Genomic DNA, 17,453 nt, shown 5'->3' with positions numbered 1-17,453 from the left:
ATTTGGTATCTTGTTTTTGGTGGGACTGAACTGTTCATCGTAGACAGGAAAACCTGATTTTTTTTTCAACCATCATTATTTGAACACAAGAGAAGCCTGTTAGAGTTGCTCTCCTCCTCTTACTTCAGACCACCTTATTTTGCATGTTGTAAGACACAGATCAACAACAGGGTAATTTGCATTCACACTTCTTACAGAGAGCCATTAGAATCACCTCGTATACACTGGATGTCCCCTAAGCTTATTCTTAACCTCCTCCACAACTCCTGCCTTCCCAGCAATGTTTTGGAGCTACTGCTGAGCTTCATTACCTAATGGGGAAGCCTACTGAATTCCTAAATGTTTTTCTAACTGGAATCCACATCTACTCAAGCCTTAAGTAAGGGGCCCCAGAGAGGTACCTCAGTGTCAGAGCTGTTGCCATTCAGAGCCTCCATGTTTGGGTCCCTCCAGTCTTCTGAGAGTGAAGGGATGTAATTGTCTGTCAGAGCATCCCAAACCCTGTAAACAAAGAGAAGCTCTCATTAGCACACATCTGTGGCCTGGCCCCGCCTGGAGGAAGGAAGAGCTGGGCCAGGGGAGGAGAGAGGCTTCTGTGTGTGCCAGGCTGAGATCATCTGCCTTCCAGCATGCAAGAGCAAAGCAGCTTAAAAACTGAATTAGGAGCACTATCTGGAGAGAAAGAGCCAAGAGAATGGAGCCCAGCCAGGGGCTTCGGCATGAAAGGTGTTTGCTTAAGAGAGGAGGGATTTCTCACCATTGAGATACAAATGGTAGAGTCCAATCAAACCACCTCTGGCAAAAAATTAATTGCCCCTGAAAATAAATCTGCCCCTCAACCAAATAGTTCCTGTCTCATGAACCTAAGAAATGCCCATGTTTCCCTTCCGTTCCTATGGGCAAAGAAGATTGAGAAAGAGGAAGATCATGAGATAGATAGATAGATAGATAGATAGATAGATAGATAGATAGATAGATACAGATGGATATGGGGCAGATTTTCTGGCTGAATCTCATTAAGATCAGGGCCATCCTAGAGTTTAGATGCATTTCAATTCAGAGGCCTGCAATCCAAATGGGTCAAGAATTAATTACTTGGCCTCTAATGTAGCTAAGGGGGATATATCAATGCTGTTCATGCTTACTTATTAGCCAAAATGTTCTAGCAAGCCCACGGGTAGCATAATTCCCCCCCTCTACCAATGCAGAGTATGAGTGTGCCCCGTTTCCATCATGGACACTCTAAGGCAAATATATGAAAGGAACCAATCAGTACACCTCTAACAACTGGTCTTTAGTGAGGAAAGATGGGGCTCTCTTTATTACATGTCTTTTTAGAATTCCAATATGTACATTATAAGAAACACTTTTCTACAATTCGTGTCATTTAATTCACTTAGGAAGGTTTCTTTGAGGGGGAAAAAAAAGGAAGAAGTTAGGGGAAATTACCTAAAGTCACAAACTCTCACACACAGAAAAATAAACACATGAGTTAACACTGAGAGATTAATATAAATCAGTAAACCAAGCTCCTAAAATAATGCCATCCATGGCAGCCATGGCACTTGAGTTGATATTAGCTAATGATAAATGAAGGCTCTAAGCAATCTCCCTCAGGTGCCTACACATGTCAAACCTGAGTGATATCTACGAAAACAAGGTATAAGAATGTACATTTTATTTAGATAGACTGATATAAAGAAATGGCCATTTAAAAATAAGCAGCCAAGGACACCTGGGTGGCTCAGTGGTTGAGCATCTGCCTTCAGCTCAGGGCATGATCCCAGGGTTCTGGGATCAAGTCCCACATCGGGCTCTCCACAGGGAGCCTGCTTCTGCCTCTGCCTATGTGTCTGTGTCTCTCATGAATAAATAAATTAAATAATTTTTTAAAAACCACGCAGCTAAGTGTCCATATGGATCAAATTCAAAAGATGACAAAATATGGGTTAAGATGCTGAAAAGGTTAAGTGCAGGATGGACAAGAGCACAGGCACTTGAAATCTGGAGAGGCGAGTGCTCTTAATATACGTAAAATCCAGAATGACATACGATTTATGGGCACAGAGGCAAAGAGGTATTCCTAGGGCACAAGGTATACAATCGGTCATGAAGCAAACTGAAGGAACTCAAGAAAACAAGCTCATAGCCATTATTGGGGTGATCCGCTTATTCGTTATTTTCCTACAATTACAAGAAAGCACTTTGAGAGGACTCATCAAGTGTTCATTAGACATCCATTGAGCAGGATTTCAGCGTCTGCTTCTTAAACATGGGTGATAATCCAATCTCCATCAGGCACCATTAGAGCTTCATTAATCCAGCCTAATGCTAACAATGCAAGTCTCAGTAGCGTTCTAAAGCCAAGAGGCAAATATGATTTGCTGTCTCCAAGACAAAATTCCAAGCACCACACCCACCAGGAAGGCCAGCTATTCATTCGACTCCTCCTTGCATCGTTTGTGGTACACTCTCTGCTGCAAGAATCAACAACAAGTGTGCGGGCACTGGCCTTCAGGTTTGTCCCTGCAACAAGTGCCTGGAAAAACGAGATTCAGCAAAGCCCAAAATAGGCAGGAGCCTTTTGTGTCTCTCTCAGTCTGGACAGAAGCTTGGGACCTTTAACGAACTGCACACTTGCCAATGACCTTGAAACTGTGTGCATCCTTAAAACGACAACTGGGGACCCTGTCAAATCATGTAGGGCAAGAGTGGCAGCTTTTCTCTTGTGAGCCTTTACCCGACATACTGCGGCTTTCATCTTCTTATTCTAGATTTTTAGTGATGATTCCCATACACCCTCGTCTCCTTGGGGTTTCAAGCCATCCTCGTTCTTTCCTGCTTTGTCCAAATTTTCTTCTTCTTTTCTAAAGTACTCTTTGCCCCTTTGAGGTTCATAAACAACCTTTAAGATGGAGCAACTCTCAGCTCTCTGTAATGGCTTGCATACCCTATCCTCCCACACGTATTCAGTGCCCACGTAACAGTAACAACACTAGCAGCCATCACTTAATGGGCACTGACTAGAAGGCAGCTACTCTTCTAGACCTTCGTGTGGATCAATTCACTCTCTCCTCACAACTTTATAAGGCAGGTCCTAAGGAGGAAAAAAAAAAAAAAAACTGAACCAGAGAAGTCAGTTAACTTGTCTAAGTTCACCCAGCCAGTAATGACAGAGGTGGGATTTGAATCCAGGCCACACGGCTACAGAGCCTACATTCCCAACCACGTAATTCTTCCAATGCTTTATCATTTTATGATTGGTACTGGCACGGGCATCAGAATAATATTCCAAGTTCCCAATCACAAGCTTGAACAGCAGTTCAGAAACCAGCTCTGCGTGAACGGTCTCTAACTACATTATCCTCGGACACGGTGCTTTCATGAGTCTACAAAGGGAGGAATGGCAGGGGCAGCGGGGTGCGTGACTGCTTCCTGTCTGGCTCTCCTGCCCCAGCGAAGGTTAAATGGAAGGCAGGGCCCTGGCGGCAGGCCGCAGCCACAGGAGGGAAGAGCCAGTGGTGGGAGGGCAAAACACAAAGCTTTCTGTGAGGAAGAGAAGGGAAGGCCTTTCCTCCCCGGAGAGGCCATCTATCCTACCACAGGCAGGAACCTTGGGGAGGAATCTGTTCCCTCTTCGGGGCGCCCTGAGGTGGACCGTGGAATTCCACCTCCCTGAGAAGCCCCTGCTGCTTACTTTTATCTGGGGGAAGGGAGACTCTGAATGTCAACTCCTTGATTTTGTCATCAAAGGGCCAAGATTAAACAGGTTGCCTCCATTCCTGTCATGATGCTGCCATGGCACTGGCAATTCCCCGTAATGACAGAAAAGGCTCTTGGTGTGTGTGCCTCACGGCCTGGGCTCAGGTGCCCGTGGAACTGGCTAAACTATCTTTCCCTATATAACACCAGGGACTTGGAAAAGGAGGCCAGCAAGGGGGGAACAGACTGCACAGGACGGGGTGGGAGAAACCCCATATACAAAGATCTGGGTCTACTGGCAACACGGCCATCAGGGCTCTGTGAATTCTGACACACACACACACACACACACACACACACACACACACCTCTGGGTACCTATTCTTGACACTAAGGCAGACAACTAGCCTAAAGGGCTTATTAGAATTCCAATCTGATAACATCTCCCTAAACACCCTCTCGGCTGGCTACTGCCCTTGTCCAGTGTTTTGCGTCCAATCAAACCGACAGCCACATTCTGCTGTGTGTTCACATGAGTGTGCTTTCACAGTTAATACTTAGGAATTATTATTAGTACAGATGGCTTTGGACAACTTTTTAGATTCTTTCAAGGACTTAAACAGAATCAATAATACCTCTGCCCTCTGGGGAAACTGAACCTCTGAGAAGAGAAATAACTTTGCTGAAAATCAGTTACTTTGGCTTTCTCTGTCCTGAGTATTTGGTATTTACTTGTCTTCACCTTCAAGTCTGGCTGACTACGAGGTTATTTGTTTACTGTATGGACTTTATTTTATTTTAAATTTTTATTTCTTTAAGTAAACTCTACATCCAGCGTGGGGCTCGAACTCACAGACCAATACTCGCATGCTCTTCTGGCTGAGCCAGATAGGAGCCTCCCTGTGTGGACTTTATTTTGTACACCTTTAACCCAATAGTTTATCTGAAGAACAGGAAAAAGTGATTGTTCTCGCATGTTTGGCTGGTGTGTCCAGGGTGCCTATAAGAGGGCCAGTTGCAGCCCCAGTGAGGCAAGCAATGGGCTGAGGACCATCCATTCCCCTTTCACTTATAACCAAAAAAAAAAAGGATGATCACACATATGCAAAGAATAGATTCTGGAAGTTTCTAAACTTAAAACTAGGAAGTAGCTATTCAAATTTGACTCTCCCGTAATTCCCAAAACTTCCATGCCCTGACATGGAGTTAAGTTGACATCTCAGCCAATTCCCTATTAGCAAATAGTTCCACGTGAGAATGAAAGAAATCCAAACTTTAAAGGGAATTACTGCGATCGCTTTATGACTTGTGCTATCTTTAAGGAGGTTTGAGATTTTCACAGCTTTTTGTTTTATGGTTCCATTATCTAGCTCTAACCCAACCAAAACACGGTCAATCCGTTTGTGGATGAAATACCCATCCCAATACCAAACCTAAGCAAGTTTATTACAAGCTATGCTCAAGAGACTCATAACCAGATTAGATAGTAAATTACCTTTTTGCTTCATCATAATTTTATAATTGAGGAATCTGGATAGGTATCTATAGGCACAATGTACAATTTAACTCTGATTTTTATTTTAAGTTGAAAAGATTGGGCAGCCCTGGTGGCTTAGCGGTTTAGTGCCGCCTTCAGCCCAGGGCGTGATCCTGGGGACCTGGGATCGAGTCCCACGTCGGGCTCCCTGCAGGGAGCTTGCTTCTCCCTCTGCCTGTGTCTCTGTCCCTCTCTCTCTCTCTCTCTCTGTCTCTCATGAATAAATAAATAAAATCTTTTTTAAAAAAAAGTTGGAAAGGTCTAGATGCACTGGTTAGAAAGCGCAGTGTTAATTTCTCTACTCCTGGCTTCGTCCCTCTACACTACCCCCAAATTGTACTTTATCTCTAAGGAACTATTCAACCTTTGGTCTTTTAGCTGAGGCAGTCAATGAGGCAGGCAAGTCAGAAAAATCAGGGTGAGCAGACCAATAACCCCATGTGACGGTAATTAACATTGAGTGGCCTCTGCTAATGCGCTAGAAGAGAGTAAGAACCTGCTCACTGGGCCTTCATCCTTAATGAGGCGCAGGGTAGGGAGGGTTAGATAAGGGAAGAAATGATTTGTTGGAAGCAAAAGGAATGGGACGCATCTTAAAATGTCATTTTCAGAGCACAGCCTGGGTGAGGTAAGGAATTAGGTTCTTTCCAAGTCCTTAGCCTCGCTTCATCAGGATTGAGCTCTGGAGGTTTCAAAGATGAGGACCCACGCAGTCGACTGAGTTAAGTGACTAGCCCAAGGTCACACAGTGAGTTAGCAAAGAGTATGAAAATTATAATTCATAGTCTTTGTATTTCTAGTTCATTGCACCAGGCAGTGGGGAAAAAAAAAAAAAAACCCTGTATAATGAAGCCCCAGAGCCATTCTTTTGAGACTTAAAGTAGTCGAACAAATCATAACAGGCTCTGAATTTAAGAAGAATCAGCTTGAAACTTAAAATTGAATTAAAACACCGAGCCCACAGTTACAGTACTGGTCACCAGAGTAAAAATGTTCTCTCTGGTCATGACTGCAGGCCAACATTAATTAAAAAGGAGAGAAGGAAATGGTGTGGCTCTGGGAATGCATTACCTTCACCTACAAGGCCAGCTATTAGTGCTCACCCAATTCCTTTGACATTCAGTATTTCATTCAAAAAATATTACTTTGATTCCTTACGACACACCAAGCCCTGTATTAGGCACGGGGATATAATGGTGCGTGAGACAGACAGGGAGGTCCTGTACACTCACAGGCTCATCCAGTAACCAGCTACCTCTCACCCAGGTCAGGCTCCCTTGTCCTAGGACATGTCCTTTTACCCCACTTATTTATGGGCAACTCCCCCCGCCCTGCCCCCACTCAAGTTCATAAAAAGAGAAAAGGAAGCCCAGTTGTTCCAAGGTTCCATTACAACTACTTGACATTTCTTGTGTGATGCCTTAAGAACAATCGATGCATATTTTACCTCTACAGGGAATTCAGGCCTATTTTTACTAAGTGCCCAAAGCACCCTTCCTTAATTTATGCACCGAATTATACCCTTCTTTTTTTCTACGATTTTGTTTATTTATTCATGAGAGACACAGAGAGAGGAGCAGAGACATGGGCAGAGGGAGAAGCAAGCTCCCTGCTGGGAGCCTGATGAGGGCCTTGATCCCATGATCCCGGGATCACGACCTAAGCCCAAGGCAGACGCTCAACCACTGAGCCACCCAGCGGTCCCCCTCTTTTTCTTTTTCTAGTCACTCCTCAAACAGCGCTTTACTCAAAGCCCTTTTCTTGACTCATGTGAAGACCCCAGAAGGTGGCTGGTGAGCGACACAGGAAATCCGCATACTCAAAACCCATGTCACCTAATTACCACCCTTTATTGTGCCCAAGGTAATTCCCTGGGCTCTCAGTTCACTTTGCATGCTTTCTTATTTGGACATATCTTAACATTTATAGATGACTTTGGAGTCCTGAGGGGGGGTTGTAAGCAGGTGATTTTCACAATTCTGCTGTTTCTTGAAGCAAATTATTCAGGTGACAAGATTCCTCTGTCACAGTTAATTACTTTTTTTCCCCCATGGTCCTTATTTCTAATACCTGGGTGGATTACTACTGATATAAAAAAAAAACTGAGGGCAGCCCAGGTGGCTCAGCGGTTTAGCGCCACCTTCAGCCCAGGGTGGGATCCTGGGGACCTGAGATCTGAGTCCCACATCCGGCTCCCTGCAGGGAGCCTGCTTCTCTCTTTGCCTGTGTCTCTGCCTCTCTCTCTCTCTCTCTCTCTCTCTCCCTCTGTCTCTCACGAATAAATAAATAAAATCTTTAAAAAAATAAAAAATAAAAATAAAGTTAAGTGTCTGCCTTTGGCTCAGGTCATGATCTTGGGGTTCTAGGTTTGAACCCCTCATCGGGCTCCCTGCTCAGTAGGGAGTCTGCTTCTCCCTCTCCCTCTACCTCTCCCCACTGATTGTGGGCTCCCCCCACTCTCTCAAGTAAATAAAATCTTAAAAAAAAAAAAAAAAAAGAATACTGAAGACAGACACTAAAATGGATCATGCTCCTAAAATTCCATTTCATATCTAAGAAAACCTATATTCTAAAAATCTGTCATTCTTTTAAGGTTTTAATTTTAGGAAGTTCTACAGGTCGCTGTAAAGGAACACAGCAGAATAATGTCAGCAATTACCAGGACCCTGCCCCACTACAGAAAAAGGTAAGTGATGGGCTGTGAACCCACAGACAAAAACCAGTTCTACGTCAAGGAGCCCCAGTCTACGGGCTTGTGTCTGAAGCAACAGAGGGCAATTAAGACTTCTTACTCCTCATCCTGCAGGGTCTCCTCCTCCTCTTGGATCTGGAACTGGTTCTTCACGGGAGCTAGGGTCTCCGTCTTGGCATTGTAGTTCCGAAAGCAGACATTGAGCTTCTCATCAAATTCATTCACGAGGTCCTCCATGGACTTGAAGCTGATTATTTCAGAAGAAAAATTCTCAAGCTCAGAGAGGGAGGGGTCCTCTAGATGGTGGGGCGATGAGCCATAGAAACTCGGCGGTTTCTCCTCCTGGCCCTCTGAGCAGCAGGGCCGAAGATCCTCAAACTCTTCATCCAAACTCACCAGTGGGGCCTCCATTCTTGCACAGCAATGGGACAATTGCCACTTTCAGGATTCGTTTACCTAGGAGAAAAAAACAAGGTGACGTGAGCTTGGACTGGGCTACTGCGCCAGCTCTGCCGAGGAACCATCGCCATGTATCCCACGACTCTATCCCTCTGAAAACGAAGATTCTAACTTCCCAGGTACCCATTGCTGCCGCACTTCCTCACTATCATACATGTGAGGCTTTCAAATGGTGTCATCAGTGTGAAGAACCTACGTGGAGTAAACTTTGAAGACGTACCAGCTTCTGGTTCCCTGCTCCAAAAGACAGAGTGGTTAAGTATGTAGCTCTGGGACCAGCCTGCCCAGGTTTGCACCCTGGTCCCACCCCTACCGGTTGCAGCCTCATGAGTGACTTAATTCTCTGTGCTTCCTTTTATTTTTCTCAAGACAGAAATAATCATCTTAAAGCAACTGTCTTAAGGTTAAAAGAGTAAACTCGTGTAAGTGCTTAGAACAGTGTCTGGAAGATAGTAAACATCGTTGTCCCATATGTTCTCCATTTATTATTGTTGTTGTTATTATTATTACCATAGGTCCACATTATTATTATTATTATTATTACCACCATAGGTCCACCTCCTTAACCACATGCTCTGAAAACCAGAAGTCTTTCATAACCTATTTGGTGGCAAAACCTGACCTGACCTCGCTTGGCAACCAAACCTGATCTACGTGAATATAAAGTTGCTTATGGTTTTAATTTATCCCATTTAGTGTGTTTTTGCTGCAGAAATATTACTTTTTTTTTAATTATGGTGATTGCTGCCCCAGTCCCCAGGAGATGTTATGCAGAATGCACACTCTATTACTGGCTTCTAAAATGCCTGGCCCCAAGGCTTTTGGATAGGGATTCACAGACCTGGATATTACTACCCTCATCAACAAATAATAGACTAAGATACAGAGCTTATGTCTAAGGCTAGAGGACTGGACCAAACGATTGGTTATCCTGAAGGAGAGAGGATAAGGCCACGAGCTCCAAGGTCAGCCTCCAAAACCATCTCGGGCACTGCATGCTGGAAAGCTGCACACTCAGGCCTGCTTTCCTTTCCACATCTCCGGGTCCTCCTCATACACTGCCTTCGACTGTGGTTTATCCAACTGTGTGGCTATTCAAGCCCTTCCCCAATTTTAATTTAAATTCCTCGAGGGCACAGAAGTCCCCTGGAAATCATGCATGGCTCTGAGCATACACTGCTCTGCGGCTAAGGCAATCAATCAATGTGCACTCACTGAAAAATGATCATCTGTCCCCCACATACAGTTTCTCATTTGTTTTTTAAATTTATTTGAGAAAGAGAGAGCACACAGAGGAGAGTGAGAGCTGAGCAGGGAGCCCCATGTGGGTCTCAATTCCAGGGCCCTGGGATCATGACCTGAACCAAAGGCAGATGCTTAATCGACTGAGCCACACAGGTACCCCCAGTTTCTCATCTTCAATTTTAGACAGCGCAGCATTATTATCTACCTTTCTCTATATACTCAACGTTCTTCCCTGTAACATGGAAAGGTAACCAAACTTTTTTCTTCTCTCTGCATGAGTAGTGATCCAGTTAGATGCTGAAATTGGAACTACCAGCTGAGGAGAACCAGACAGGCATTAAAAACCATGGGTTTTGCCCGGCAAGTACCAGTCTCCATCTCTGCCTATAAAACTTAAACTCTAAATAAGTGAGGCAAAGTTCATGCCAGGCAAGGACCTGGCTACCTCTTACTGGGATTATACTAGGTTTAAGCCAATTACCGTCGCATCACGTCAAAACATATTCTACATATTTACAGTTTGCAAAGGCCACATGATAAGATGTAAAGATAAAGAGATATATAAAAACAGTATGATATCTTAGAAAGAACATATGCTCAAGAGCCAAACAGACCTGCCAAAGTGTAGCTAAGTGACAAGCATCCCAGTCCTGATTTTCCGATCTGTTAAAATATGAAGATGTTGGTGTACAGCTAACAGCTTTGGAAGTTAATTTTAATAACTTATTAACTTAGTTAATCTTAATTATACAAATCTATATTAATAATGCATTTTATTTAATTCACTATATCCAAAAGATTGCATTCCAACATGTAATCTACATTTTAAAATATTAGTGAAACATTTTACATTCTTTTTTCATGCCATGTCTTTGAAATCCAGTGTATTTTCACTGTACATTTCCATTTGGACTAGCCACAGGTGGCTTGTGGCTACCATATTGGACAACACAGCTATAAAGCAATACACAACTAACTGCCAGTCAAGAATTCATCATCTAGGGTCTACAGACCCCTAAAAGGGCTCTTTAAATATAACTATATTTTGTGTACTTAAAAATATTTTGAAGGGGATGCCTGGGTGGCTCAACGGTTAAAGCATCTGCCTTTGATTTAGGGTGTGATCCTGGAGTCCTGGGATCGAGTCCCACATCAGGCTCCCTGCAGGGAGCCTGCTTCTCCCTCTGCCTGTGTCTCTGCCTCTCTCTCTCTCTCTCTCTCTCTCTCTCTCTCTGTGTCTCTCATGAATAAATAAATAAAGTCTTTAAAAAAAAAACATATTTGAACGAGGGATGCCTGGGTGACTCAGCGGTTGAGCACCTGCCTTCAGCTCAGGGCCTGATCCCACGGTCCTGGGATGGAGTCCCACATCAGGCTCCTCACAGGGAGGAGCTTCTCCCTCTGTCTATGTCTCTGGCTTTCTCTCTGTGTCTCTCATGAATAAATAAAATCTTTAAAAAAAAAAAAAAAAACATATTTGAAGGAGAACACCATAGGCTCTACTTTGCCAAATGCGCCAAAGCACAAAAAAGATTGAGAATCCGTGAGTGCCAAAGTAAGTTGAGAAAAGATCGCAGAGCACAATAGGGAGCAAGGAAGGCTTTACAGATGAAGGATTTGTGTGGACTAGAGCTGGAATCTGTGATAGCTAAGAGTCTGGACTCCAGGAGAGTCTGGACTCCAGGTTCTCATGCTGATCCTATCCCTTCCTAGCTGTGAGACTTCCATCAAATTATCAGCCTCTGATAGATTTGTGCCTAGGGGACACCTGAGTGGCTTAGTGGTTGAGCATCTGCCTTTGGCTGCCTTTGGATCAGGATCCTGGGATCGAGTCCTGCATCGGGCTCCCCACAGGGAGCCCGCTTTTCCCTCTATGTCTCTGCCTCTCTCTGTGTGTCTCTCATGAATAAATAAAATCTTTTTAAAAAGTCTGTGCCTCAGTCTCCTCATCCATAAAAGGAGGTTTAAAATAATATTTAGGGGTACTTGGGTGGCTCTGTCGGTTAAGCGTGGTTTGGGCCCAGGTCATGATCTCAGGGTCATGAAATGGAGCCCCACATCGGGTTCCACGTTCGTGGGGAGTTTGCTTAAGATTCTCTCTCTCCCTTTCCCTTTGCCCCTCCCCTTGCTCATGCCCTCTCTCTCTCTCTCTCAAATAAATAAACAAATCCCTAAAAAAATAAAATAGTACTTAACTTGAAGGTTATTTTGTAGAGTAATGAAGATAATCTTTGAAAGTGCTAAGCACAATGTATGGCATATGTGATGTCCAATAAATGATCAAATGGGAGAACTATCGCCAAGTAAATTTTATTACCTTTTTTTCAATATATTTGGTCAAAACTTCTTGGAACACTGGCCCCATTTCAGAAAGACATGAAAGCTAACCAGCTGATGTTCCAGATACTTACACTCCCTTTAGATGTATACTCTTCTCTAAGAGAGAAGAGGGAGCCGGAATGAGTAAACTAGCAATGGGGTGCTAGTTTGCAATGGCACAATCTATACTATTAACCAGCAACAAGAGGGCAATCCAACCAGAATCTAAGACAAAGATTGAGTTTTGGGTGTGGGCAACAGGAAGATTATGCTGAAAGCACCTATCCTCAGCCCAGGCAGCCTCCAGAGAAAATGAATTCACCTAGACAATTATAAAAAAAGAACTGGATATCACAGCTCTAGAGTTCAGAAACGTGGTCATCAGAACAATCCATAATGTAGCCTGTTTTCTTTTCATCAGCTCACTACCCAGAAGCCAAGAAGCTCTGCATGAATGGCCACCTGGAGACGAAACAAAACCAGAAAGCCTGCTCTGGAAATTGGAAGTCACTCAACACCCAAACTGAGCCAGGTATTTATAGAAAGACCCCGGGCTGTGGCAGAGGCCATGAGAGCTTGGCTCCGGGAGGGGTCTCTGGGTTGGCGCTGGCAGCCCTTCCTGAACCGGTGCCCCTTCTGTCCTTTCTGTAGCTCACTTTCTTTTTGCTCTTCTCTCTTGGTGGGGCGCCTTTGCACTCCCACAGAAACGTCCCACTCTTGCAGCCTGGCAAGCTCACCCCTAGTCTTCATTCACAGCTCATCCCGGAGGCCTTCTCCCTGAAAAGCTAGGGTTAATACAATTCATAGCTTATCCTCTTTTCTCTACACTTCCAAAATCAATGTGAAAAAAAAAAAATGCAGGAAGAATGGCAGAAAAAGGGAACCACAGAAGGGTCACCTTGTCTTTTTTTCTCTTTATCCTAGAACAAGCTACAGGGCTATAGTTTATGTCCTATAATCTATTCCGTTTATTTTGGCTCCCAATAGGTGGTGTAATTTGGAAAAGAAAAGACGGCTCCGAGCTTAACAGAGACCCAGTAGGAAACACATGAGCCTCTCCCTTGCAGCATCATGATGCAGCTTGGGGCCGCAGTAACAAATTTTCACTCCCTGCTTTGCGGAGCTGAGCGGAGCGGGAGCCGGGAGCCGTGGAGACTTCAGGGCCTCCCCGCCGCTGGGCCTCTGCACCTCCTAGGAGGCCCCGGTCCATCTCCCCCTTCGTCCTATTACCTGCCCCGCAGTTCAGCTGATTGCCATCCTCACCCGCCTCACCCCTGAAATCTGCCCTGCTGGAGCCACGCAGCTGTCCCACCGCTACTCAGCAAAACCGGTCCGTAGAGACGATCGTGCCAGCTTCCCATTTTCACAGAAACAGAGTGTCTGCTTGCAAAGAAGTCAGCAACCCCTGAGCGGTGCCGCTTCCCCCTCCCTCCTCCCGCGGCTCCGCTCACCCTCCTTGCACATCGCCCTCCCCGCCGCCCCGCCCCGGGGCCGTGGGGGGAGAGGAAGGCTTCTCCCGGCTGCACAATGGCCTGCGGCCGCACGCACACCCCGCGGGCCTCGGCCAAACGGCAGCGGGACGCGGGAGCGGCGGGGAGCTCCGCGGGGGTCGAGCGGCGAGAGGGCGGGCGGGGGTGGCGCGGCCGCCCGGGGGCTCCGTCGCGCCCCGCGCCCCGCGGCCCACCCGAGGGCAGCGCCCGCGCCCCGCCCGCCCCGCCCCGCCCCGCCCCCGCCCGCGTCCTCCCTCCGACCTGCTCCGTGGTGAGACAATCGCTCCCGCGGCGTGCGCGGCGGCTGCCAGCGGTTCTGACACTGCAGGAATGCACGGTCCCGGGGACCGGCCCGGCACCCCACCGAGGGGCGCGCGCGGGAGCGGGCTCCGGCTCCGGGGGCACAGGTGACCCCGCGGCGCTGGAGAGCGGCCGGGCAGGCGGCGGTCCTGGGAGGAGGCGCAGACCCACTGCCCCACACCAGCCGGCAGCGTTCCCGGTGCCCCAGCCCCCGGCCCCCGGCCCCCGGCCCCCAGCGCTCCCTCCGCTCTCCCTCTCTTACACACACACACTCGCACGCACACGCACGCCAGGCCTGGCTGGGGGGCCGAGGCTCTGATCTGATGATGCTGGAAGCGCCCGTCCTCCCAGGCTCCCGGCCCGGGCGCCGCGCTCCCGCGAAGGGCTGGGCAGCAGGGCGACCGCCGCGGGGCTCTCGGGGTCCGAGTCCAGCTTGGGACGGGCTGGGGTGCGGGGCGGCGGCGCCCCTGGACCCGCCGGCGGAGAAGCCCGGGCGCCGGGCCTCCCTCACCCCCCCCCCCGTGCAACCCCCACCCGCGGCAGTGGGTCGGTCGGGCTAAGGTCGCCCCCGCGACGGCACCTGTGCGGGTCCTGGCGGAGGGAGGCGGGTCGCGGGGCTCAGCGGGACACCCCCATCCAGGGCCGCGGGGAGCGGCCGGAGCAGAGCGCGGCGGCGGCGGCGGCGGCGGCGGCGGCGGCGGCAGCGGCGAGCCAGCGAGCGCTCCCCCCGCAGCTCGGCCGGCGCCCGGCTCGGCGCCCCTCCTCCACCCGCCCCCTCCGCCCCCTCCCCGCGCTCGCGCCCGGGGCCTCGGGGGCGCGCCCGCGCTCCGGCAGCCGCCCGCAGGCACGCGCAGGCCCGACGTCATCGACTCGTTAGCATTCAGAGCCTTCCAGGCGGCATGTGGCCTGCCTTTATTAATATTTATGAATTACTATTTCTCCCCCCTCTAACATTGGACTTTCGGCTTCCCTCATGAATATGCAGAAGCCCCAAGATGTGTGCGCGCAGGAACCCCCAAGCCGGCTGCCTCCCAGCGCCTGGCACTGCAGATTCCCCCTGAAAACCCGGGCAGGGGGCCGAGTGCATGGGCAGGCGGATGCCCCCAAACACACCAAGGCTCCCTTGGACTGTTGGGGCTCCGACTCATTCTACTATACTGGAGACCGAGGTGGGCAAGCGGAGCAGCGCCTCCCAGCCCAAACCCGGTTCAGACCTCGAGCCAACAGGGATACATGCGTTCACCGCCCAAAGATGCAGGAGGAGAGCTCGATCCGGGCTGATTAAGCTGAGTAAGGTTTCTGGCACAGGTAACAGAGGATGCTTCACCGGGGGATATAAGGAAGGACCCTGGGGTATTATGAAAATTTCCTCCTCATTCATTTATCTTGTCCTCTATGCATGTCTGTGCTTCTAGATGCTGCCAATACAAAATCTAATAATTCATGAAAGCCGGTAACTAAGAACGCAAGACCTTCAGGTATCAATGAAAGGCACCTGAAGAGCATGTCTGCTTGGAGAACCCAAAATACTTTCATCAAGTTAGAGATAAGTCAGGGCAGCCCAGGTGGCTCAGTGGTTTAGCGCTGCCTTAGGCCCAGGTTGTGACACTAGAGACCTGAGATCGAGTCCCACGTTGGGCTTCCTGCGTGGAGCCTGCTTCTCCCTCTGCCTGTGTTCTGTGTCTCTCATGAATAAATAAATAATAATCTTTTTTTAAAAAGTTAGAGATAAGTCAGATAACTGGCGGAAGCATGGTGAAGCTGAGAGCTTCTGCTGAAAGCAGCAGGGAGCCCTTTTTTTGCTCATTTATGCATTTATTCCACAGACACTGGAATTATGAGACAAAGGTGGAGCAAGTGAATAAGGTCCCATCCAGATGCTAGGCAGAGTTGATCACTTTGCCCTTCAGGTGGCATCAACCAGATTGAGTGGGAAAGAAAGAGGTTGTTAAAAGGTCTGAGTCAGAGCGCCTGAGTGGCTCAGTCAGTTAAGGGTGAGACTCTTGATTTCAGCTCAAGTCATGATCTCGGGGTCATGAGATGGAACGCCATGCTCGGCAGGGAATTTACTTGAGATTCTCTTTCTCCCTCTGCCCTTCCCACACTCCTGCTCTTTCTCTCTCTAAAATAAATAAATCTTGGGGATCCCTGGGTGGCTCAGCGATTTAGTGCCTGCCTTCGGCCCAGGGTATGGTCCTGGAGTTCAGGGATCGAGTCCCACGTTAGGCTCCCTGCATGGAGCCTGCTTCTCCCTCTTCCTGTGTCTGTCTCTGTCTCTCTCATGAATAAATAAATAAAATACTTAAAAATTTTTAAATAAATAAATCTTAAAAATTGGAGGGTGGGGGAGAGCCTGAGTTACTTTGTTGCGATGATAACCCAGTTCTATGACTTAGGTAAATTAACCTCCTTGTGCCTCATTTCCTCTTCAGTAAAATGAGGATAAATAAAGAGCACCCACCTCTGAGGCCTGCTGTAGAATTAGAGGAGTTAATATATGTAAAGTACTGTCAGGCACACTAGAAGGCACTATGTAAGTCTTGGCCATCATCCTCTTTAAGAAAAGCTTGAGGACACTGTATCAGAGGGCACCTTCTGTCCTGATCTTCAAAGCATGGGATTCACAGGTTTGAGAGAGGTTTTCAGGGAAGCACAGCAAAGTGATAAACAGCCTGGGCTCTGCAGAAAATTTCTCAGTGTTCCATTTCTCAGCTGGTGATTCTGCACAAGTTACTTACCAGCTTTGATCCTCAATTTCCTCATCTGTAAAGTGGGGATTCCAATATCTCCTACAAGGTGGTTGTGCAGATTAAATAAAATAATACACACAAAATGCTTAGCATAGTGCCTGGCATATATTAAGTATTCAATAAGGGAATACTGCTGTTGTTCTTGTTTTTGTGAGGATTTGAAGGAACTAGAAGTTGATGACTGATATTCTAGGCATCTGGAATTAGAATGTCCCAAAATACAAAGTTATTCTTCCAGCAAACATTTCTTTCATTTGATTGTGGCAAAATACACACAACATAAAATTTACCATTTTAGCCATTTTTAAATGTACAATCCAGCGGCATATAGTACATTCACATTATTATAGCAACCATCACCTCTATCATCCCAAACTGAAACTCTATTAACTAAACAATAAATCTCCATTCCTTCTTCCCTGCACACCCTGTAACCACCACTCCACTTTCTATCTCTATAAATTTGACTATTCCAAGTTTGTCCTTTTGTGTCTGGATTATCTCACTTAGCATATGCTTTCACGGTTCAGTATGTTGTAGCATGGGTCAGAATTTCATTCTTTTTTAAGATGGAATGATGTTCTATGGTGTGGATGTACCACATTCTGTTGTTTTTTTTTTTTAAGATTTATTTACTTAGAGAAAATGAGAGCATGTGAGCAGGGAGAGGGGCAGAGGAGGAGAGAATCTCAAGCCAACTCCCACCAGAGGGGGGATCCTGACTCGGGGCACAATCCCAGGATGCTGAGATCATGAGCAGAGCCAAAATCAAAAGTCAGGTGCTGAACTGACTGAGCCACCCAGGCGCCCCTAGCTGAGGAGACGTTTAAAGGGTGAAAAATGGGGCAGCCCAGGTGGCTCAGCAGTTTAGCGCTGCCTTCAGCCCAAAGCATGATCCTGGAGACCCGGGATCGAGTTCCAAGTCAGGCTCCCTGCATGGAGCCTGCTTCTCGCTCTGC

The 17,453-nt window shown here is 47.3% G+C and overlaps 1 protein-coding gene across 7 annotated transcripts in view; it reads right to left on the bottom strand.

The window, feature by feature from the left end:
• FEZ1 (fasciculation and elongation protein zeta 1) overlaps positions 1-14,484 on the bottom strand; it is a 43,498-nt gene extending 29,014 nt beyond the window's left edge. For 3 of the 7 annotated variants that reach the window (XM_025465039.3, XM_025465043.3, XM_025465044.3), the window contains exons 1-3: positions 14,325-14,484; positions 8,032-8,387; positions 402-501 (exon numbers count right to left, since the gene is read on the bottom strand). In XM_025465039.3, the coding sequence (XP_025320824.1) occupies positions 402-501; positions 8,032-8,342 (411 nt within the window). In that variant the 5' untranslated portion in view covers positions 8,343-8,387; positions 14,325-14,484. Of the gene's footprint in view, positions 1-401; positions 502-8,031; positions 8,388-13,184; positions 13,395-14,324 lie in introns of those variants that run through there. The other 4 variants (XM_025465040.3, XM_049109788.1, XM_025465042.3 and 1 more) reach the window with 4 other exon arrangements.
• Positions 14,485-17,453: the final 2,969 nt, after the last annotated feature.

Source organism: Canis lupus, chromosome 5 (assembly GCF_003254725.2).
Source record: "Canis lupus dingo isolate Sandy chromosome 5, ASM325472v2, whole genome shotgun sequence".
Lineage (NCBI taxonomy): Eukaryota > Metazoa > Chordata > Mammalia > Carnivora > Canidae > Canis > Canis lupus.
The sequence above is the reverse complement of the archived record's forward strand: the minus strand, read 5'-3'. Positions and strand labels throughout refer to the sequence as shown.